General features: G+C 40.7%; 1 protein-coding gene and 2 pseudogenes across 1 annotated transcript; 2 read left to right on the forward strand and 1 right to left on the reverse strand.

The window, feature by feature from the left end:
- Window positions 7,265-8,184, forward strand: OR7E251P (olfactory receptor family 7 subfamily E member 251, pseudogene; annotated as a pseudogene).
- Window positions 8,878-9,757, forward strand: OR7E230P (olfactory receptor family 7 subfamily E member 230, pseudogene; annotated as a pseudogene).
- Window positions 15,954-16,886, reverse strand: OR7H11 (olfactory receptor family 7 subfamily H member 11). The gene has a single exon (NM_001391743.1). It carries the CDS (start codon window positions 16,884-16,886, stop codon window positions 15,954-15,956), a length of 933 nt encoding a protein of 310 aa, NP_001378672.1.
- Window positions 16,887-17,738: the final 852 nt, after the last annotated feature.

Raw genomic sequence — 17,738 nt, forward strand, 5'->3', positions numbered from 1 at the left:
TCCCACCAACAGTGCACAAGTGTTCCCTTTTCTCCACATTCTCACCAACATTAATCATGTTATTTTTTGAAGATAGCCATCCTAACAGGTGTGAATTGATATCTCATTGTGGATATGATTTGCATTTCCTTGATGATGAATGATGTTGAGAATCTTCTATGTACCTGTTGCCCATGTGTTAGATTTTGGAAAACTTTCTATTCAGTTCCTCTGCCCATTTTTTAATGGGCTGTTTATTTTTTTGCTACTGAGTTGTGTGAAACCTTTATATATTTTGAATATTAACCCCTTATCGGATACATGATTTTGAATATGTTCTCCCATTCTGTAGGTTGCTTTTTCATTTTGTTGACTGTTTCTTTGGCTATGCAGAGGATTTTTAGTTTGGTATAGCTTCACTTCATTATTTTTGCTTTTGTTGCTTGTGCTTTTGGTGTTGTATCCAGGAAATCACTTGCAGACCGATGTCAAGGAATTTTTCCCAATGTTTTCTTCTGGGAGTTTTATGGTTTCCTGTCTTGTGTTTAAGTCTTTAAATCATTTTCAGTTCATTTTTGTGAGCAGTGTGAGATAAGGGACCAACTTTATTCTTCGGCATGTGGTTATCCAGTTTTCCCAGCACCATTTATTGAAGAGAATATCCTTTCCCCATTGAGTGTTATTGGTTCCCTTGTCAAATATTAGTTGAGTGTATATACAGAGGTTTATTTCTGAGCTCTCAATTCTGTGCCATTGAACTCTCTGTCTATTTTTATGCAAGTGCCATACCCACTCATGCTAATATTTGTGGTCCTGCTCTTCTTCCCTGTTTCTATCTGTGTCTATATGTCTAAGCCTTGCCATTCTCTGGGTGGGGTGAAACTAAGGCAGGTCCTTTGTGCAGGGCACTGAAAGGGTGGGGAAGCTGCTTATCCACCCCACAATCTCTTTCGCAGTGAGAGGATCTCTTGCCAGCTGGGGAGTTTCCTTTTGGTGCTGACCAGTGCTGGGCTGGGGGACGGGATGATGCAGGTAAGTTGAAGCTGTTCTTCCTTCCCTTTTGTGTGTTTATTCTTGGGTGTTTTGTTGCACTGTGTGGCTGAAAATTCTTAAGTAGACTCCTGAGCTATCCCAGAACTGTGTTTGTTCATGGATAGCTGTCTAATTGTTGATCTTTTTCAGGGGGACAGACGCTGGGCACTCCTACTTCACTATCTTGGTTTTGTCAAGTTTTCTTAATATCAGTTAATGACAAACCAATATCTGAATTCCTTATCCAGAGACCGCTGTGCCAGGAGGACCAAATGGTAGGATGTAGAAGGTTGTAAAGGACCATCATTTCCATATAACTCACTTTATAAACTAGAACAAAACAGACAGGCCAAATGCACTTTTATTTAAACTTTAAGATCTGTGAACACAAAGTAATCTAATCAAAATGCATTCTGGAGCAAATGAGCTATTCTCAATGAGTAGAATTCAGAAGCCACAGGACATTTGCTGAACTGGGGCACAGAATGGCTGCAGCTTGGTGTCATATCAATGGAAGGACCCTGGTAATCTAAAAGAAACCATGTTGGCTTCTTCTGACTGCATATCCTGAAGAAAGATTGTGGATCCTACAGAAATACCAAATCAAAGGCAATTTCTACCCATGTACCAGTTCTTCTGCAAGGAAATTTTGCTGAGAGCATTGTGGTATTATGGATGTGGACTATCTCGGGAAGCAGAGAGTCATCCCCAGAGTCTTGTGGTTGTTATAGAGCAGCATCCTGATAGAGGGTGAAGCCTGCATGGTGGGCAGATACTAACATGCTCCCAACAACTTCCACTTTCATTGTTCATGCCATTGTGGAGAACAATTTCCTTGAATGTGTCTTGGGCCTAATGACTTGCTTCCAACCAACACAACATGGCAAAACTGATGAGATATCACTTCTGATATTAGGGTACAAAAAACTCTGGCTTTCATCTCCCTGGCCCTCGTTTCTCTGTCATATGTCTGTTTGTTCTAATGGAAGCCACCTTCCATGTGTGAACTTCCCCAGTAAGAAGCCCGTGTAATGGAGAACTGAGGAAGACCTCTTGCCAACAGTCCACAAGGAACTGCATCCTTCCAAAACCTATGAGAAGGAGCTTCAAAACAGTTTTTTTTCCCAGGTGAATCTTGAGGGCACTGCAGTCCTAGCTGACACATTGATTACAGTCTTGTTATATACACTGATTTATTTAAGACAAGTAGAAAGCTATAAATAAATGCATAGAAGTCAATAGTTTTCTAGTATATGAACATATATCAGTGAAGGAGAAAAATTAGAACTTATACTGTTGGGGCTGGCCCCATGGCTGAGTGGTTAAGTTCACATGCTCTGCTTTGGTAGCCCAGGGTTTTGCTGGTTCAGATCCTGGGCATGGACCAAGCACTGCTCATCAAGCCATGCTGAGGCAGCATCCCTCATCATGCAACCAGAAGGACCTGCAACTAGAATATACAACTATGTACTGGGAGGCTTTGGGGAGAAGAAGAAGGGAAAAAAATTGGCAACAGATGTTAGCTCAGGTGCCAATCTTTAAAAAAAGAAAAAAAGAAAGAACTTAGGCTGTCATTTAAATAAGCAAAAAAACCCTAAGAAAGGGAATATTTCTCTTAGAGACAGAAATCTTAACTGAGAAAATGGAAATAGTTTCAAATTCTTATTATAGAAGAATAAATTCTCCATAAAATTTAATGATTAACACAATGAATTTGAAGTTGTCAAAGTCAAAAAGTCATAAATTAAATTGAAAAAAAGAGTCTGCTCTTTATGTTAATATTTTTGAAATTGGAATTCAGAAATGAAGTGTACAAATGAGCTTTCTTTTGAGAAGAAGAAGGGCCCAGACTCTTCTAAATATATTCAGGTTTCTCCTTTTCTTTTTCTGCTAATATTAGGAAGTCCTCAGAGTTTAGTATAACATGGACTGATTTCACTAATTATGATCTCTGTGCACTGAGCTCTCAAGGCCATATATGAGTGAATAATTAGCCAGTGCCTCCAGCCTTCCAATGTGCTTATCCCAGTTATCTTCATACTTGAATCTCCTCCACCCAGAGTCATCATCTCCATCAGGGGGTCCATGCCTGAGCCTGTCTTCCTGCCAGTCCTAGGGACAGAGCCTCAGTCCTCATCATTCACCAGGCAGGAGAAGGAAGTGGATCCAAACTCCTAGCTTATGACTCAGCAGAGATACAGCATGGACCAGTGAGTACCCAGGGAGATTGTGGACGGGGGAGGGACTGTGGAGGATCTTGTTTCCTCATTATCAAGACACACAAAACAATTGAGATAGCCAGATGAGAGGATATCAATATGCAATGTTTCAGCTCAGAGGCCAATGAAATTTATGGGTTTTTTTCTGTTGGGGATTTCAAAACTCTCATTTAGAATTCTGCTCTCCTCCACCACCATTTCTAGGTTCCATAGGCATCGCCCACACCAGAACATGAATTGGACTTCTCAAAAACATATCCTACATTCTCCAAAATGATCATGATCATGGTGGCGATGAGGAGAAAAGCCATAAGGTCATGAAATTTTATTGAGTGTTTCCTGTGACAGGCTTTGAGCAATGTGCTATGTAGATTTTAAATTTTCATCTGTATTATCACCTCCCAAGCTACTGGTGCACCCATTATCATTATTTTACAGTTGAGGAAAGGAGTTCAGAATTTTTACTTAATTTGTACCAGGTCCTGGGTAAAAAGGGGTGAACTCAGGTTTGGATCTGAGCAGCAAGACTCTATTCACAGGGAACAGGACAATGTCTTTCCATACGATTTAGTTTCATGTGGCTATTGACCCCTTGAAATGTGACTAGACCAAACTGAGACGTTCTGTCAGTATATTTCACTTTGAAGATTTAGAAAAAAAATAAAGTAAAATATCTCAATTTTGTATATTGGTGAAATTATAATATATTGGTGAATTATAATAGAAGGTTAAGCAAAATGTTAAAATAAAATAAGAAAACAACCAATCTGCTCAAACTTTCCTTTTTCTTTCCAGGTCACTCCAGTCAGAATTATCAATGAGCCTCATTCATTTCTGATTCCCCAGCACCTACACTTTGGTTTTCATAGCATAGGCAACCAAAACAAAAGATATATGTATAAAAAGTTCTCTGTTAATTATTGATTACCCTTTGTTAATTCACAGGAACACAGCATAGTCAATATGGCTTCCACACACTGAGGGCTTTCCTACCTGGGCTTTCATCCCTTCCAGGGATGGTCTGTATGACTAAAGCAATGAATGAGATTCGTCATTTCCTTCCAAGTGCTCTTTCCAGAGTGGCAAATTAATCAAACCTGAAAAGGAGGTCACGGAAACCTCCAATTTATAGCCAAGTCAAACAAAAGTTGTGGGTAACCTGGGAACATACTACTTATGATTAGCATCTGAAACGGAGTGAGAGCAGTCTTATGGGTTTTGAAACTCCAGGCAGATAGTGCTAGAATTGAATTAAATTGTACGACACTCAGCTGGTGTCCTGGAGAATTGCTTGGTGTTGGGAAAACCCCCCACATTTGGTCAACAGAAATGAAGTATTCTGTGTAAAAATAAAGGAGACACAAGAGGAGGTGAAAAACTGGGTAGGTTTTTCCTAGAGTGCCAAAGACTTAATTTCAGTTTAGTCACAATGCCCATGTCCACTATAGGATTTTTGAGGGCAATAGGTGCTATAGCAACAGGGAATTCAGGCAAGACAATGGTTCCAACGGTGAAGGTGAGGCATAGTGTTCATCCTCTTGTTTTGTGTTCAAGAACCTCCCTAAGGTTACAGAGGATACCTTGTTTAAATTTAGTTGGATCCCCAGCTATTACTGTAATTTGAGACCCAGTATTGATTGAGGACATGAAAGTTTGCCGATCAGAGCATTTAAGCAGTTATTAAAGTTAATTCAGAACCTATGTTGAAGAGATGCAAAAACTAATTGGTGCCCTTTCACTTTTTGTTCTATAAATTCCTTTAGTAAATTGTGGGCTTCCAACTGAATCAAATTGTATATCTCTGTTTCAGTTTTTTGTTTCCTTCCTTATATCCAGGTTTCTTTCTTTCTCTTCTTTTTCTCTTTTTATCTATTTACTTTTATCACTGGATATACTTCAAGAGAGGTCCTCTCCATGCTGCTCATATTTAGAAATTTATTTTTTCCAGAGAGCTTCAAATCAATATCTTCATAATTAGGGACCTCCTCCACGATAATGGTTGTTTTATAGAGTTGATGTACCCTGTGCTTAAATCAGGTTGGAATTAATCCTTTCACTGTGCTACAGTGGTGCCATGGGTGTTTCTCCCTATAACTATGAGGATCTGGATCTTTGTTGGGACAAAGGCATGGAGCAACAGCAGCAGCAGAATATTTAAAGGTTCTGGTCTGTTTTGGGGAGTGCAGATCTCAGCAAGACACAAAATGGCTCCTTTTCTTCTTCTTTCACTTCTTCTTCCTCTTCTTCTTCCTCTACCACCAACTCCTCCTCCTCTTCTTCCTTTTTCTCCTCCTTCTCCTTCTTCTCCTCTCTCTCTCATTCTTTCCCTCTCTCCCATAATGACCACTCTTTTGTGAGCAACCACCAAATTCACCTATTTCTAGCCATATTAACTATGCTGTGTTCCGTAGGATATAAAGAGTAGAGTATACTCTTTCCCCTGAGTTCCCACAAGGGCCAATGCCTGGCTGAAGCACACCACCAATCAGGGTAAGAGTCTTTCCCCTGACCATAGCATCAGTTACAGCTTTATTCTAAGACATACAAATAGGTCAGGGCTGAGACACAAGTCCCAGGGCCACATTAAGGAAGGATCCAATCCCATACTCTTGCTTTTAATCGCCATCTAATTATTGAAATATCTAAATTAGCTAAGTTAGATCTATAAGAGAGGATTTGAGGGACTCAACAAAGGCTGCACAATGCAGCGCAGTCCAAAGTGCAAGCTTCTGGCCGGTGGTAGCTCAAAGTGCATACTTATCAGTCCATAGAGCCAGGGAGCAAGCCAGAGCAAGGGAATAAAGAACTCTGAGGGCAGTGGCCATTGTCTCAATGCCCCATTCACTGCATTAAGTGTGGTGGACCCTCTTCAGAAATAACACGGACTCGCACTCAGAATTGGGCTTGGATGTCTAGGCTGATAATGCAACACAGACAAGATATAAAAAGTGTTATTTCTCATATAAATATCTCCCTGTCTGGGGAGAGCAAAGCATGCCTTCTAAGCTGGTGTTAAATGACTCAAGAGTTCCAGAAACGTGGCTAACTTGGTTTTTTTATTGTGGCCATGGTGTGGGTTCACAGTGAGAGTTCCTGCATGTGTGTATGGGCCTGCAAGGTTTGAATATCTTGCTGTGGCCAACGGAGGGAAGACATAGGCTTTCTTTTTTTATTGCGATATAATTGACATATAATATTATGTTAGTTTCAGGTGTACAACATAATGATTCAGTACTTAAATATGCTATGAAATGATTACCACAATAACTCTGGTCAACATGTCACCATAAATAGTTCCAAACATTTTTTCCTTGTGATGAGAACTTTTAAGATCTACTCTCTTAGCAACTTTCAAATATGCAATACAGTATTATTAACTATAGTCAATATACTGTAGATTATATTCCCATTACTTTTATTTTATAACTGGAGGACAAGGTTTTTTATCAGCTTGCCCACATGTTGGGTGGAATTGGAAGAGAAAGAGGTTCAGTTCAAAAACTGTTAGCAGCCAAACATCACACACAAAAAATTGAGTCAGACACTTTACAGCATAGTTCTTATAGATTGTTCATAAACAGTCTCAGTCAAGGAAATTAATTGTCCTGCATCTGGATAAAATAAATTACATTTGAGTGCTTACTTGTGTCCTTTAATTAAAACAATTTTTTTCTTTAAGGGAGAGGATATTTCTTATTTCTTTCATTTCCTTCAAAGAAGGGAACTAATATGTTAGTGTGATTATGGATTTTTAAAATTTCTAAATATATCTGCTAATTTCTTTAGCCCAGTCTTTCCACAGTGGACACACATAGAAATAGGTGAATGGAGCAAAAGCCAAAGAGAAAAGAGTTCTGAGAAGAATGTGTTTGCCACAACTGAGAAATATTGCTAAAGGGATATGATCTTCAAGCATGAATACTTTATTTATGAACTGCTTGAATCCAAAATATGGACACACTGATGGGTACCTGTATACTTGTTTCCTTTACGTCATCTCTCATTTCCTTTCCAAAATGTGTCTCTGCTATGTGGAACCACAGAATCTAACAGGTCTCTTGGAATTTCTGATTCTTGGGCTCTCAGATGATCCAGAACTGCAGCCTCTAATCTTTGGCCTGTTCCTACCTGTGTACCTAGTCATCATGCTGGGGAATCTTTTGATCATACTGGTCTTCAGCTCTGACTCCCACCTCCTCATCCCCACATACTTCTTCCTCTCCATCCTATCCATGGCTGACGTCAGTTTTACTTCTACCCCAGTCCCAAAGATGATTTTGGACATTCAAACACACAGCACAGTCATCTCCTATGTGGGATGCTTGATTCAGTTATCTTTTTTTTGGATCTTTTTGGATGTTTGGACAGTGTACTTCTAACTCTGATGGCCTACAATTGGTTTGCAGCTATTTGTTATCCCCTGCACTACCTGGTCATCACAAACCCCTGCCTCTGTAGCTTGCTGGTTCAGGTGTCTTTTTTGATCAGCTTTTTGGACTCCCAGCTGCACTGCTTAATGATATCATAGCTTACCTTTTGCATAAGTGTGGAAATCCCTCATTTCTTCTGTGACTTTCCTGAACTCCTCAAGCTTGCCTGTGATGATACCTCCACCAATAAAATATTAAGGCATTTTATTAATGCCATCTTTGGTGGTGTTCCAGTCTCATGGATCCCTTTACTTTATATATGAATTATTTCCTCAATTTTGAGAGTTCCATCAACAAATGGGAGGTAAAAAGCCTTCTCTACCTGTTGCTCAAACCTGTCAGTTGTTTACTTATTTTCTGGAGCAGGCCCTGGATAGTACCTCAGTTCAACTGTCTCACAATCTCCCAAGAAGGATGTGGTGGCCTCAGGGATGTACACTGTAGGCATCCCTATGCTCAACCTGTTCATCTACCACCTGAGGAACAGGGACATCAAGAATGCCTTGCAGAGGCTGGCCCGGTAACACAGCAGTTAAGTGTACACATTCCACTTTCATGGCCTGGGGTTTGCCGGTTCGGATCCTGGGTGTGGACATGGCACCGCTTGGCAAACCATGCTGTGGTAGGCGTCCCACATATAAAGTAGAGGAAGATGGGCACAGATGTTAGCTCATGGCCAGTCTTTCTTAGCAAAAAGAGGAGGATTAGCAGCAGATGTAAGCTCAGGGCTAATTTTCCTAAAAAAAGAATTCTTGCAGAGGCTCCTCAACAGAACAGCCTAGTCTCCCTGCACAATTTAATATCATTTAATTTACATTTTTTTCTTAAAGAGAGAAGGATATTTCTTGTTCCATATTTTTCTTTCAAAAGTTGGGGCAGATATTTTACTGTGGTCATGGATTCATTATCTCAAAATGTCTTTGCTTATCTAATATTCTTTGGCCCAGTAGCTCTAAAGTGGATGTGTATAGAGAGGGTGAGGTATCACAGACATCAATAAGGAACGAATTCTAAAGAGATTTCACAACTGAGAAATATCTCTGAAGGTACTGTGGTGTAAGGTCCTCAAGTGTGAATACTTTAGTTGTGAAATTTCTTGAATCCAAAATATTAACATTTATCTGGGTGCCTGTATACTTGTTTTGTTTATTCAACACTCTGTTCTTTTTCAGAAGGTGTCCCATCTACATGGAGCCACAGGTTTTAACAGGTGTTTCAAATTCTTCCTCCTGGGCCACTCAGATGATCCAAAACTGCAGCCCCTTCTCTTTGGGCTGTTTTTGACTATGTACCTGGTCACTGTGCTTGGGAACCTGGTCATCATCCTGACTGTCAGCTCTGCCTCTCACCTCCTCATGCCTATGCACTTGCCCCTGTCCAGTCTGTCCTTGGCTGACATCAGTTTCAGCACCATTACCACCTCCAAGACACTGGTGAACCTCTGACACACAGCAAATCCATCACCTACACAGGCTGCCTAACTCCGATGTCTTTTTTTCTTTCTTTTTGGCTGTTTGGACAATTTACTCCAGGCTGTGATAACCTGTGACTGGTTGGTGGCCATTTGTCACCCCCTGCACTACCCGGTCGTGAACCTCCACCTTTTTGGCTTGTTGGTCCTGGTGACTTTTGGATTCCCAGATGCATTACTTGATATGGTCACATCTTAGCTTCTACAGAAGTCAAAAATTCTTCAATTTTTTTGTGATGTTCCTCAGCTCCTCAAACTTACCTGTTCTGACACCTCCACCAATAACATTGATCTGTTTTCTTGTTGCCATCTTTGGTGGTGTTCCACTCACAGGGATCCTTTACTCTTACACTCAAACTATTTCCTCCATTCTGAGAGTCTCATCATCAGGTGGGAAGCACAAAGCCTTCTCCACCTGTGGCTCTCACCTGTCAGCTGTTTGCTTATTTTATGGAATAGACTTTAGGGTGCACCCCAGTTCCAGTGTCTCATCTTCCCCAAGGAAGGATGCAGTGGCCTCAATTATATACACTTTGGTCACCCCCACGCTGAACCCCTTCAGCTACAGCCTGAGAAACAGGCACATCAGGAATGCCTTGTGGAGGATTGTCATCAGTATAGCCTAATGTCTACACCTGTGCCCTATTTTTGATTCATAGGACTGGAAAAAGCAGCAAAATCAAACATGGGCAAGAAGAAATTCTGAATTAGCAGTCACATAAAATATGTGTATCCATATGGTTCCTCTGCTTTCTTTTTACAAAATTTTCCCTCTTAGTGTAGCTCTAATGCAGTTGGGAGATTATTTTGGACTCCCAGTTAAGTCATAGTCCCTCCAGAGTTATGCATTGTACATCTGTATACCCTTCTCACTTTCCTTAAGCATTATCCAGGACTCTTGGTGATGAACAGTCTTGTTCTGTCGTTGCAAAATAATCATACCTCTCTCTTTCTTATTATTTATTATTTCTGTACTTGTCCCCTGACTTATTTTCTATATGTTAGGAGGATCTAAAGCCTACCTTAAGTACCAAGACATCTGTAGTATTTTTCTCCTTAATGATGTCCATCAGATTCTTGAGCAAGTAGGGCAACTATTTAATTTCCTGCCCCAAACAGGGTAGTATTTTGTAATTGAAATGGGACACTATTAATATTGAGTGTAAATAAACACTTATCAACTAGGGATTTTGTAGGAAAACTGGGATGTATAATTCCCAAGAAGAAAGTGAGAGAGGACAACCAGAGCAAAGGCAATTCCAAGTTTTTCTGATAATTCTCCTTCCCATTTCATCTAACATAACCCTGGTCATGTTACATAGCTAGACAAAAGGAAAAATACCGTACGATTCCACCGATATGAGATTCCTAGAGGAGTCACATTCATAGAGACAGAGAGTAGAATGGCGGGTGCCAGGGGCTGGGGGAGGAAGTGGGAAGTTAGTGTTTAATGGGAACAGAGTTTTAGTTTTGCAAGATGAAAAGAGTTCTGAAGATGAAGGTGGTGATGTTTACACAACAATGTTAATGTACTTAATGCCACAGAACCATGCACTTAGAAATGGTTAAGATGGTAAATTTTATGTTATTTTAACACAATAAAAAATTATCTGTCAGGAATGAGGGACATGTTGCTCAAAATGTTAGGCTTGTTACTCAGCCCTCAGCAATCAACCTGTATAGGGATCTGCCTCAGCTGCAGAGAGACAGATTAATCAAGGTCATGCCTTCTTCTTGGAGAAGGCCACATCCAATGACTGTTTGATGTGGAGGTGTGAACATTTGGCCCCTTTGCCCTAATTCCAGCCAACTCCCAGGGGTTATCCTAGCTCCAGAGCTCCCTGGTAGTTTACAGAGGCATTCGATGGGCTTCAACTTGGCTTGAATTTTCCACTGCTCTTCCTTGCTACAAAGGGTTTGCCAAACTGCAAGGCCTGAGTGAACAGTCCCTGAAAGATTGCCTTCACTTCAAACACTAGCCACAAGTTCAGGGGTCCCCAGGGCCATCCTCACTTTCAGCCCTGTTGACTACAAATTTGGGGACTCCCTCACACTCAATAATTCACTAGAATAATTCACACTGAGGGAATCCCTCAGGTTCAATAAAGCACCAGAATGACTCACAGAACTCAGGAAGGCATTGTACTTATGATGATAATTTTATTATAGCAAAAGGATACAAATTAGAACTAGCCAAAGGAAGATACACATAGGGCATATGCATGTGGGTAAGTTCCCTATGTAAAGCTTCCTGTCCTCTCCTCATGGAGTCCAGACCCCAGACCCATTACCTTCTCCTGGCTACAATGTGTGACAATACTGAGAGTATTGCCAACCAGATAGCTCACCTGAGCTTCAATGTGCAAAATTTTTGTTAAGGCTTCATTCCATAGACATGATTAGCTGAATTATTGCCCATATGGTTGAACTCAATTTCCAGGGCTGCTATCATTTTTCTCAAGGCTCCAACCCTTTAATCACAGGATTGGTCTTTTGGGCTGGCCTGCATTCTGAGTCATCTCACTAGCATAAACTATCAGGTATGGTCCCTGGGGTGGCCCACCATAAATAACCAATCACTCCTATCACTAGGGGGATTTCAGAACTTTAAATGTTACCTCCAAGGAGCTGGGACATAGCCACATCTCTCTTTAGGCGAGGCTGAATTCCTTACTACACACCTACCTTTCCACAGGTGTTGGTTTGAGGAGCACTGCCTGGTAAACATCCTGAGTGCTAATCACTGTCTCAGGCTCTGCTTCCCAAGGAACTCAACTTGGGACACTAATAAAATTAATTTAAGAAAATTTTGAAGACAGTCCCCAGGTAGTTCTTTTAATAGTTAGTGGTGTTCTGTGAATTACAAACCCAAAGCTAGGTTCTGTGATGGGAAAATTCAAGGAGAGGAAATGAAGAGTAGAAATTTGGAGGCAGTAGGGAGGTCCCCATAGGAAATCTTAATGAATCATGAAATCCAAACTCAGAGATATTTCATGGAAAGTGAACATAGAGCTTGAAACAATAAGGTAACATACATATCTGCGTGTGTATTATACTTCAGAAATGTTTATTTAAAAATATTAAACCTGATGGTGTAAATAAAATATGATTTAAAAACAATAATTTATTTGGCCTCTCCCATCCTCCTGAAATTTCTCCTCCTCAAATTTCTAGAATCAGTGGTCCAATCATAAGCACCCTACCCCCAATTTTTGACAAGCTTGGCCAAGGCTCCTCAATTATTTTATTCACTATATTTCTAAAGGCACTGAGCTTGGGGCTGATCTCAGTGTTTAACACTGAGGAACATTCCAAACCTTCTCCATTAGAGTCGAGAGATAGACAAGTGACATCAACTACTGGAAGGTGCTTTAACTTTATGCCAGAAGACATATTACTTTGTTCTTGCTTACACTATTAAAATTCAGTAGCATATAGCCATTCAGATTTTCAGGTGAGAGACCTACTTCCTTTCAGGTCACTCAGGTCCCCCCAAATTTTGTGATTTTTGATCCTTGTTTCTGTTTTTCAAAGCAATTAAATCATATGAACAGCACTGCCTCAGTTATATGATTTGCTTTTCTCATTCTTCAAAAAGAGTTCATATAAACATTTCACTCTTGCAAGAGTGCCGTAAGTGACTTTTCTTTGTTTTTTTAAAGATTGGCACCTGAGCTAACAGCTGTTGCCAATGTTCTTTTTTTTCCTCTGCTTTTCCTCCCCAATTCTCCCCAGTACACAGTTGTATATTCTAGTTGTGGGTCCTCAGTTGTGGCATGTGGGATGCTACCTCAGCACGGCCTGACGAGCAGTGCCATGTCCACTCCCAGTATCCAAACCAGAAAAACCCTGGGCCGAGGAGTGGAGCACACCAACTTAACGACTCAGCCACAGGGTCGGCCCTATAGGTGGCTTTTTCAATATTCAGTTTCTCCCCCTTTATGTGGCAGCCAAATTGATCTTTTAGGTGTAAACAAAACATGATTTCTCTGGTTAAAACATGCCAGTCATTTTCCGTTACTTCTAGAATAAAATTTGCACTCCTTGCCAGGGTAAATAAGACTTTACTTGTTTAGTCTCTCCTATCCCTTTCTAGCTCCATCACTCGTCCGTGGACCAGCACCATCAGCATCACCTGGGATCTTATAAATGCAAATTTTCAAGCCCCGTCCCAGATTTTCTGAATCAGAACATCTGTGGCTGGAACCCAGCTAGCTGTAGTTTAGCAAGCCCCCCAGGTGATTCCATTGCATGCTAATTTTGAGAACCGCTTGTCTAGACATAGTGGTTTTCTTGTATTTCTTCAAACAGACCATGTTCTTTTCAGCCTGTAGACCACTACACTTATTTCTCTCTCTGCCTAGAATTTTCTTCCCCTTTCCTTCTCAAATTTTCACTTAAATATCAGCATTTAATAATGCCTTCCCTGACCCTCCATCTAAATTCTCCTAATGTGCTCTCCATCAAGTTAGTCTCTGTTCCTCTTTCACTATCATTAACTTTTGAGTGAACTCACACATTTTGAGTACTGTGAAGGGCAGTCTTTCTGTCAGGCTGCCTCAGCTATTCTGTTCCAAATTAAACTGATGCATCAAGAAAATGAGTTTTGCTGCTCTTCCAGTCTGAAGCTTTTTGTGAGATGTGATAGTACCAGCTTAAACAGGCAAGACATTGGGACACTTCAATGCCGAAACAATACTTTGGTAGAAATTTGTTATGAAGTCTAGAAAGTCACTGATTGTACCAAAGGAAAATTGAATCATAGTCAAACACGTAAGAAGACTTTATTCAAGACTATTGCAGTAGGAGTCAAGACTATTGAAATAAGGGAGAGAGAGATTGAAGTTATCTCTGCTGAAACAAAAGATGGGAGGAGTTTTAAAGTTGGGGTGAGCTGATGGAAAAGTACTGGAAGATGTTAGAGAGAGGTTGGTTGATATGACTAGACCATCTGTGTTTGATAATCCCTGCTTATTGATATAAGGCTCCTACCCTCTCATAGAAGCTGAGAGATAGGGACACTACCTTTCTTGATTACATTTCAAAGGGATGGCCCCTCAGGTCTTTAAGAAAGACATTCCTGGGTAGTAAAATCGACAAGAGGCTGAGAGAAGATTTATCTACATTTCAAAGGGATGGAGAAAGAATTTGTAATGACAGGTTTTCTAAAATAAATGCTCTAAGAAAAGAGAGGTCATTGGTCTATGGTCAGGAAGAAACCTTTTTAAACGTTAGTCAAACTGTGGGGAATGTTAAGGTAGTCTTAGTCAATGGATATCCAACATTTCCACTGTTCTTCCAATTTTGAAATGCTTGAGTTTTTGAATATGACACTATACTAAAGCAGAAGTTTTATGTTTTACAAGTATCTTGAGTTTTTAACTCAAATGGTAGCATTAACTGTGAGAGGCAAGGTAGGTGATTGAGCAACAAATCCTGGATGGCAACCATGGTCCATGACCTACGGGGATCTGTAGTGGTGGTGACAGATCATGGATGAGCAGACATCAACACTAATGTTTGACTTAGGTGGCCAAAAATATCAAAAGCAAGTCAGCAAAAGTCAGATGCCAGCTTCCACAATGGAAAATCATGATCTTCTCCTAGTTTCCAAAGCCAAGCCTGTTTTTAGACTCAAAGCCTAGAAATTAAAGGGCAGATAGGTGCCCCTCTTAGAAGTCCATTATAAGCTTCTTCAAAATGGTAATCTCCCACAAGGACTCAACTTGGTGGCAAGATTCATCAGACTCCTTCCACCCTACAGTGGACAGTGATTCATCTTTACCAACATGAATAATTTATACATTTATGTTTGCCTTTCCTGCCTGCAGTGACTTGTCAAATACCGTCTTCCAAAGACTTAACACATTACTCAATTTCTTTATGGTGAAGAGTATATGAAAATAAACACTTATCAAGAGATCCACTGGTCATCGCATGTTCTGCATCATATGAAGCTGCTCAGCCTCAGATATCCAGAGTGCAGCAAATCTGTGATTCAATTCTTGCTCTCTTGAACTGTAACCCAGTGCTCTCTCCTGACACCATACTTGAAGATATGGCCCTTTTCAGGCAGACTTTGTTATTGTCTGGACTTCTGCATTTGGGCCTTGGTGAATTCACTTGCAAAATGAAGCAACTAGACCGAACAGCCTCTTAGAGCCAGATCAGTTCCAACACTCTGGACCCTGTGGTTTTTCTGTCTCTCATGATAAATTTTCATATGTTATTTTGGAAATGCACTAAACAAACATATGGAGAAAAGTTCAGCTTCACTAATCACCAAATAAATAATTTATCCATCAGTGCATTTTCTGTTTGGACATATAATGTGATCTGATGAACTCTGAGCTCCAGGATTTAAGCTCCGTGAGGGCAACAATTTTTGTCTGTTGTTTTTTTCCTTCCTTCACTGCTGTATTCCATAACAACCACAACATCCTGGCACATTAAAAGTTCTCAGTAAATATTGTCAAATGAATTTGATAAGAACTAGCTATGGTTATTGGTAGAATGCAATATTTCATAATTCTTATTCAACTATTCTGAGTCAGTACTTGATGTGGCTAGAATCAACCTGCAGTGCTGGAAATCCAAGCTGAGGTGTAGTAATGGATAAGAAAAAGGACAGAGGAGAGCAGAACTAAGAATAACAGAGAAGTCACATTAAGAGGTTTAGACAGAGTACTCACAGGGCAATTCTGACCAAAATCAAATATGGAGGTGGGTGAGGAGCAAAATCCTGTGTGATTAAGAGGCAGAATTTCTTTAGCTAACTGCTGCAGCCACTGTCAGTTCAAAATCCCACGATGGGTGTTCTCATCACTGACCATAGAGTGTTCTCCTGAGAACTTTTTGTAGAGCCCTCTTGATGTTTCTGTTCCGCAGGCTGTAGATGAAGGGGTTCAGCATTGGAGTGACCACGGTGTACATCACTGAGGCAATCATGCCCCTCCAGGAAGATGAGTCAGAACTGAGATACACACCAAGGCCTGTCCCATAGAATAAAGAAACCATGGACAGGTGAGATGCACAGGTAGAAAATGCTTTATATTTCCCATTGGCTGATGGGATTCTCAGGATTGAGGAGACAATTTGAGTATAGGAGAAAAGAATGCCTGAGAAGGGAGCAATGCCAAGAAAGCCAGTCACCATATATAAAATGATGTGATTGACAAGTGTGTCTGAGCAGGCAAGCATGAGAGCCTGAGCAAGTTCACAGTAAAAGTATGGAATTACGCGATTGGCACAGAAGGACAGTCGCAACATCAACAGACTCTGGATCAGGGAGTATGACAAGCTGACAAACCAGGACACAAGAACCAGCAGGCCACATAGGTGGGAGTTCATGATAACTGGGTAGTGCAATGGGTGACAGATGGCCACAAACCTGTCAAAGGCCATCACAGTGAGGAGAAAAGTGTCCATACCTCCAAAAACCATAAAAAAATACATCTGGGTGATGCAACCTACATAGGTGATAGATTTGCTCCGTGTCTGAATGTTCACTAGCATCTTTGGGACAGTGGTGGAAGTAAAACAGATATCAGCCCAGGACAAGTTAGAGAGGAAGAAGTACATAGGGCTGTGGAGGTGGGAATGAGAGGTGATGGCCAGGATGATGAGCAGGTTCCCCAGCACAGTGACCACAAACATGGACAGAAATAGTCCAAACAGGATGAGTTGATACTCTGAGTCTTCTGAAAATCCCAGGAGTAAAAATTCTGAAATAATTGTCTGATTTCCTGGTTCCATGTTGCTGACACAATCAGCTAGATGATTGATAAAGGAAAGAACATGAAATAGACACTGGACAGACTCTAGAGTCTCTCTACTTTTTTAATTTCTTTTTTTCTTAAATATTGGCACCTGGGCTAACAACTGTTGCCAATCTTTTTTTTTTCTGCTTTATCTCCCCAACCGCCGCCCCCCCCCCCCCACCCCATACATACTTGTATATCTTAGTTGCAGGTCCTTCTAGTTGTGGGATGTGGGACGCTGCCTCAACGTGGCCTGACAGGCAGTGCCATGTCCATGCCCAGGATCCGAACCCTGGGCCGACGGAGTGGAGCCGGTGAACTTAACCACTCAGCCACAGAGCCGGCCCCTACTTTTTTAATTTCTTAAGTGAAGGATTGAGCATAAACACTTTAACATGACAAAATTTAGGAATCCTGCATTCTTTTATTTGTTATATGCAACATCCATAATGTTGCTCCACCTCCAGGACATTCATCAATCCTCTTTATCTCTGGCTTAGAATCATCAAATCTAAAAAGTTAAGAGCAACTTTGAACCATTCTCATGCTAACACAAATGTGGAACATGAGCTTCAGTCAAGCTCAGTAACTTGATCTTTGTTGTCTGCCTTTTCTGGGACTCAGAGAAGGGTCAGACATTCATGTCTCAAAGGTGATAAAATTTGAGGGAATATTTCAAATATCTGGATGGAGTATTGGAGGATGAGTAGAATGGAGGTTTACTTCTCAAGGAGAAAAAAAAGAAAGAGAGAAAGAAAAAGAAGATGTTTTCACCAAATAATAAACCACGTTCATAAATGCTTAATGTTTCCTGCAACACGTATCATCAACATCCTGCAGGAGCAGG

Source organism: Equus caballus, chromosome 7 (assembly GCF_041296265.1).
Source record: "Equus caballus isolate H_3958 breed thoroughbred chromosome 7, TB-T2T, whole genome shotgun sequence".
In the NCBI taxonomy this organism is placed as follows: domain Eukaryota; kingdom Metazoa; phylum Chordata; class Mammalia; order Perissodactyla; family Equidae; genus Equus; species Equus caballus.

Coding starts and splice junctions, on each gene's coding strand:
- OR7H11 (NM_001391743.1), bottom strand. CDS start 16,886: ATGGAACCAGGAAATCAGACAATTATTTCAGAATTTTTACTCCTGGGA.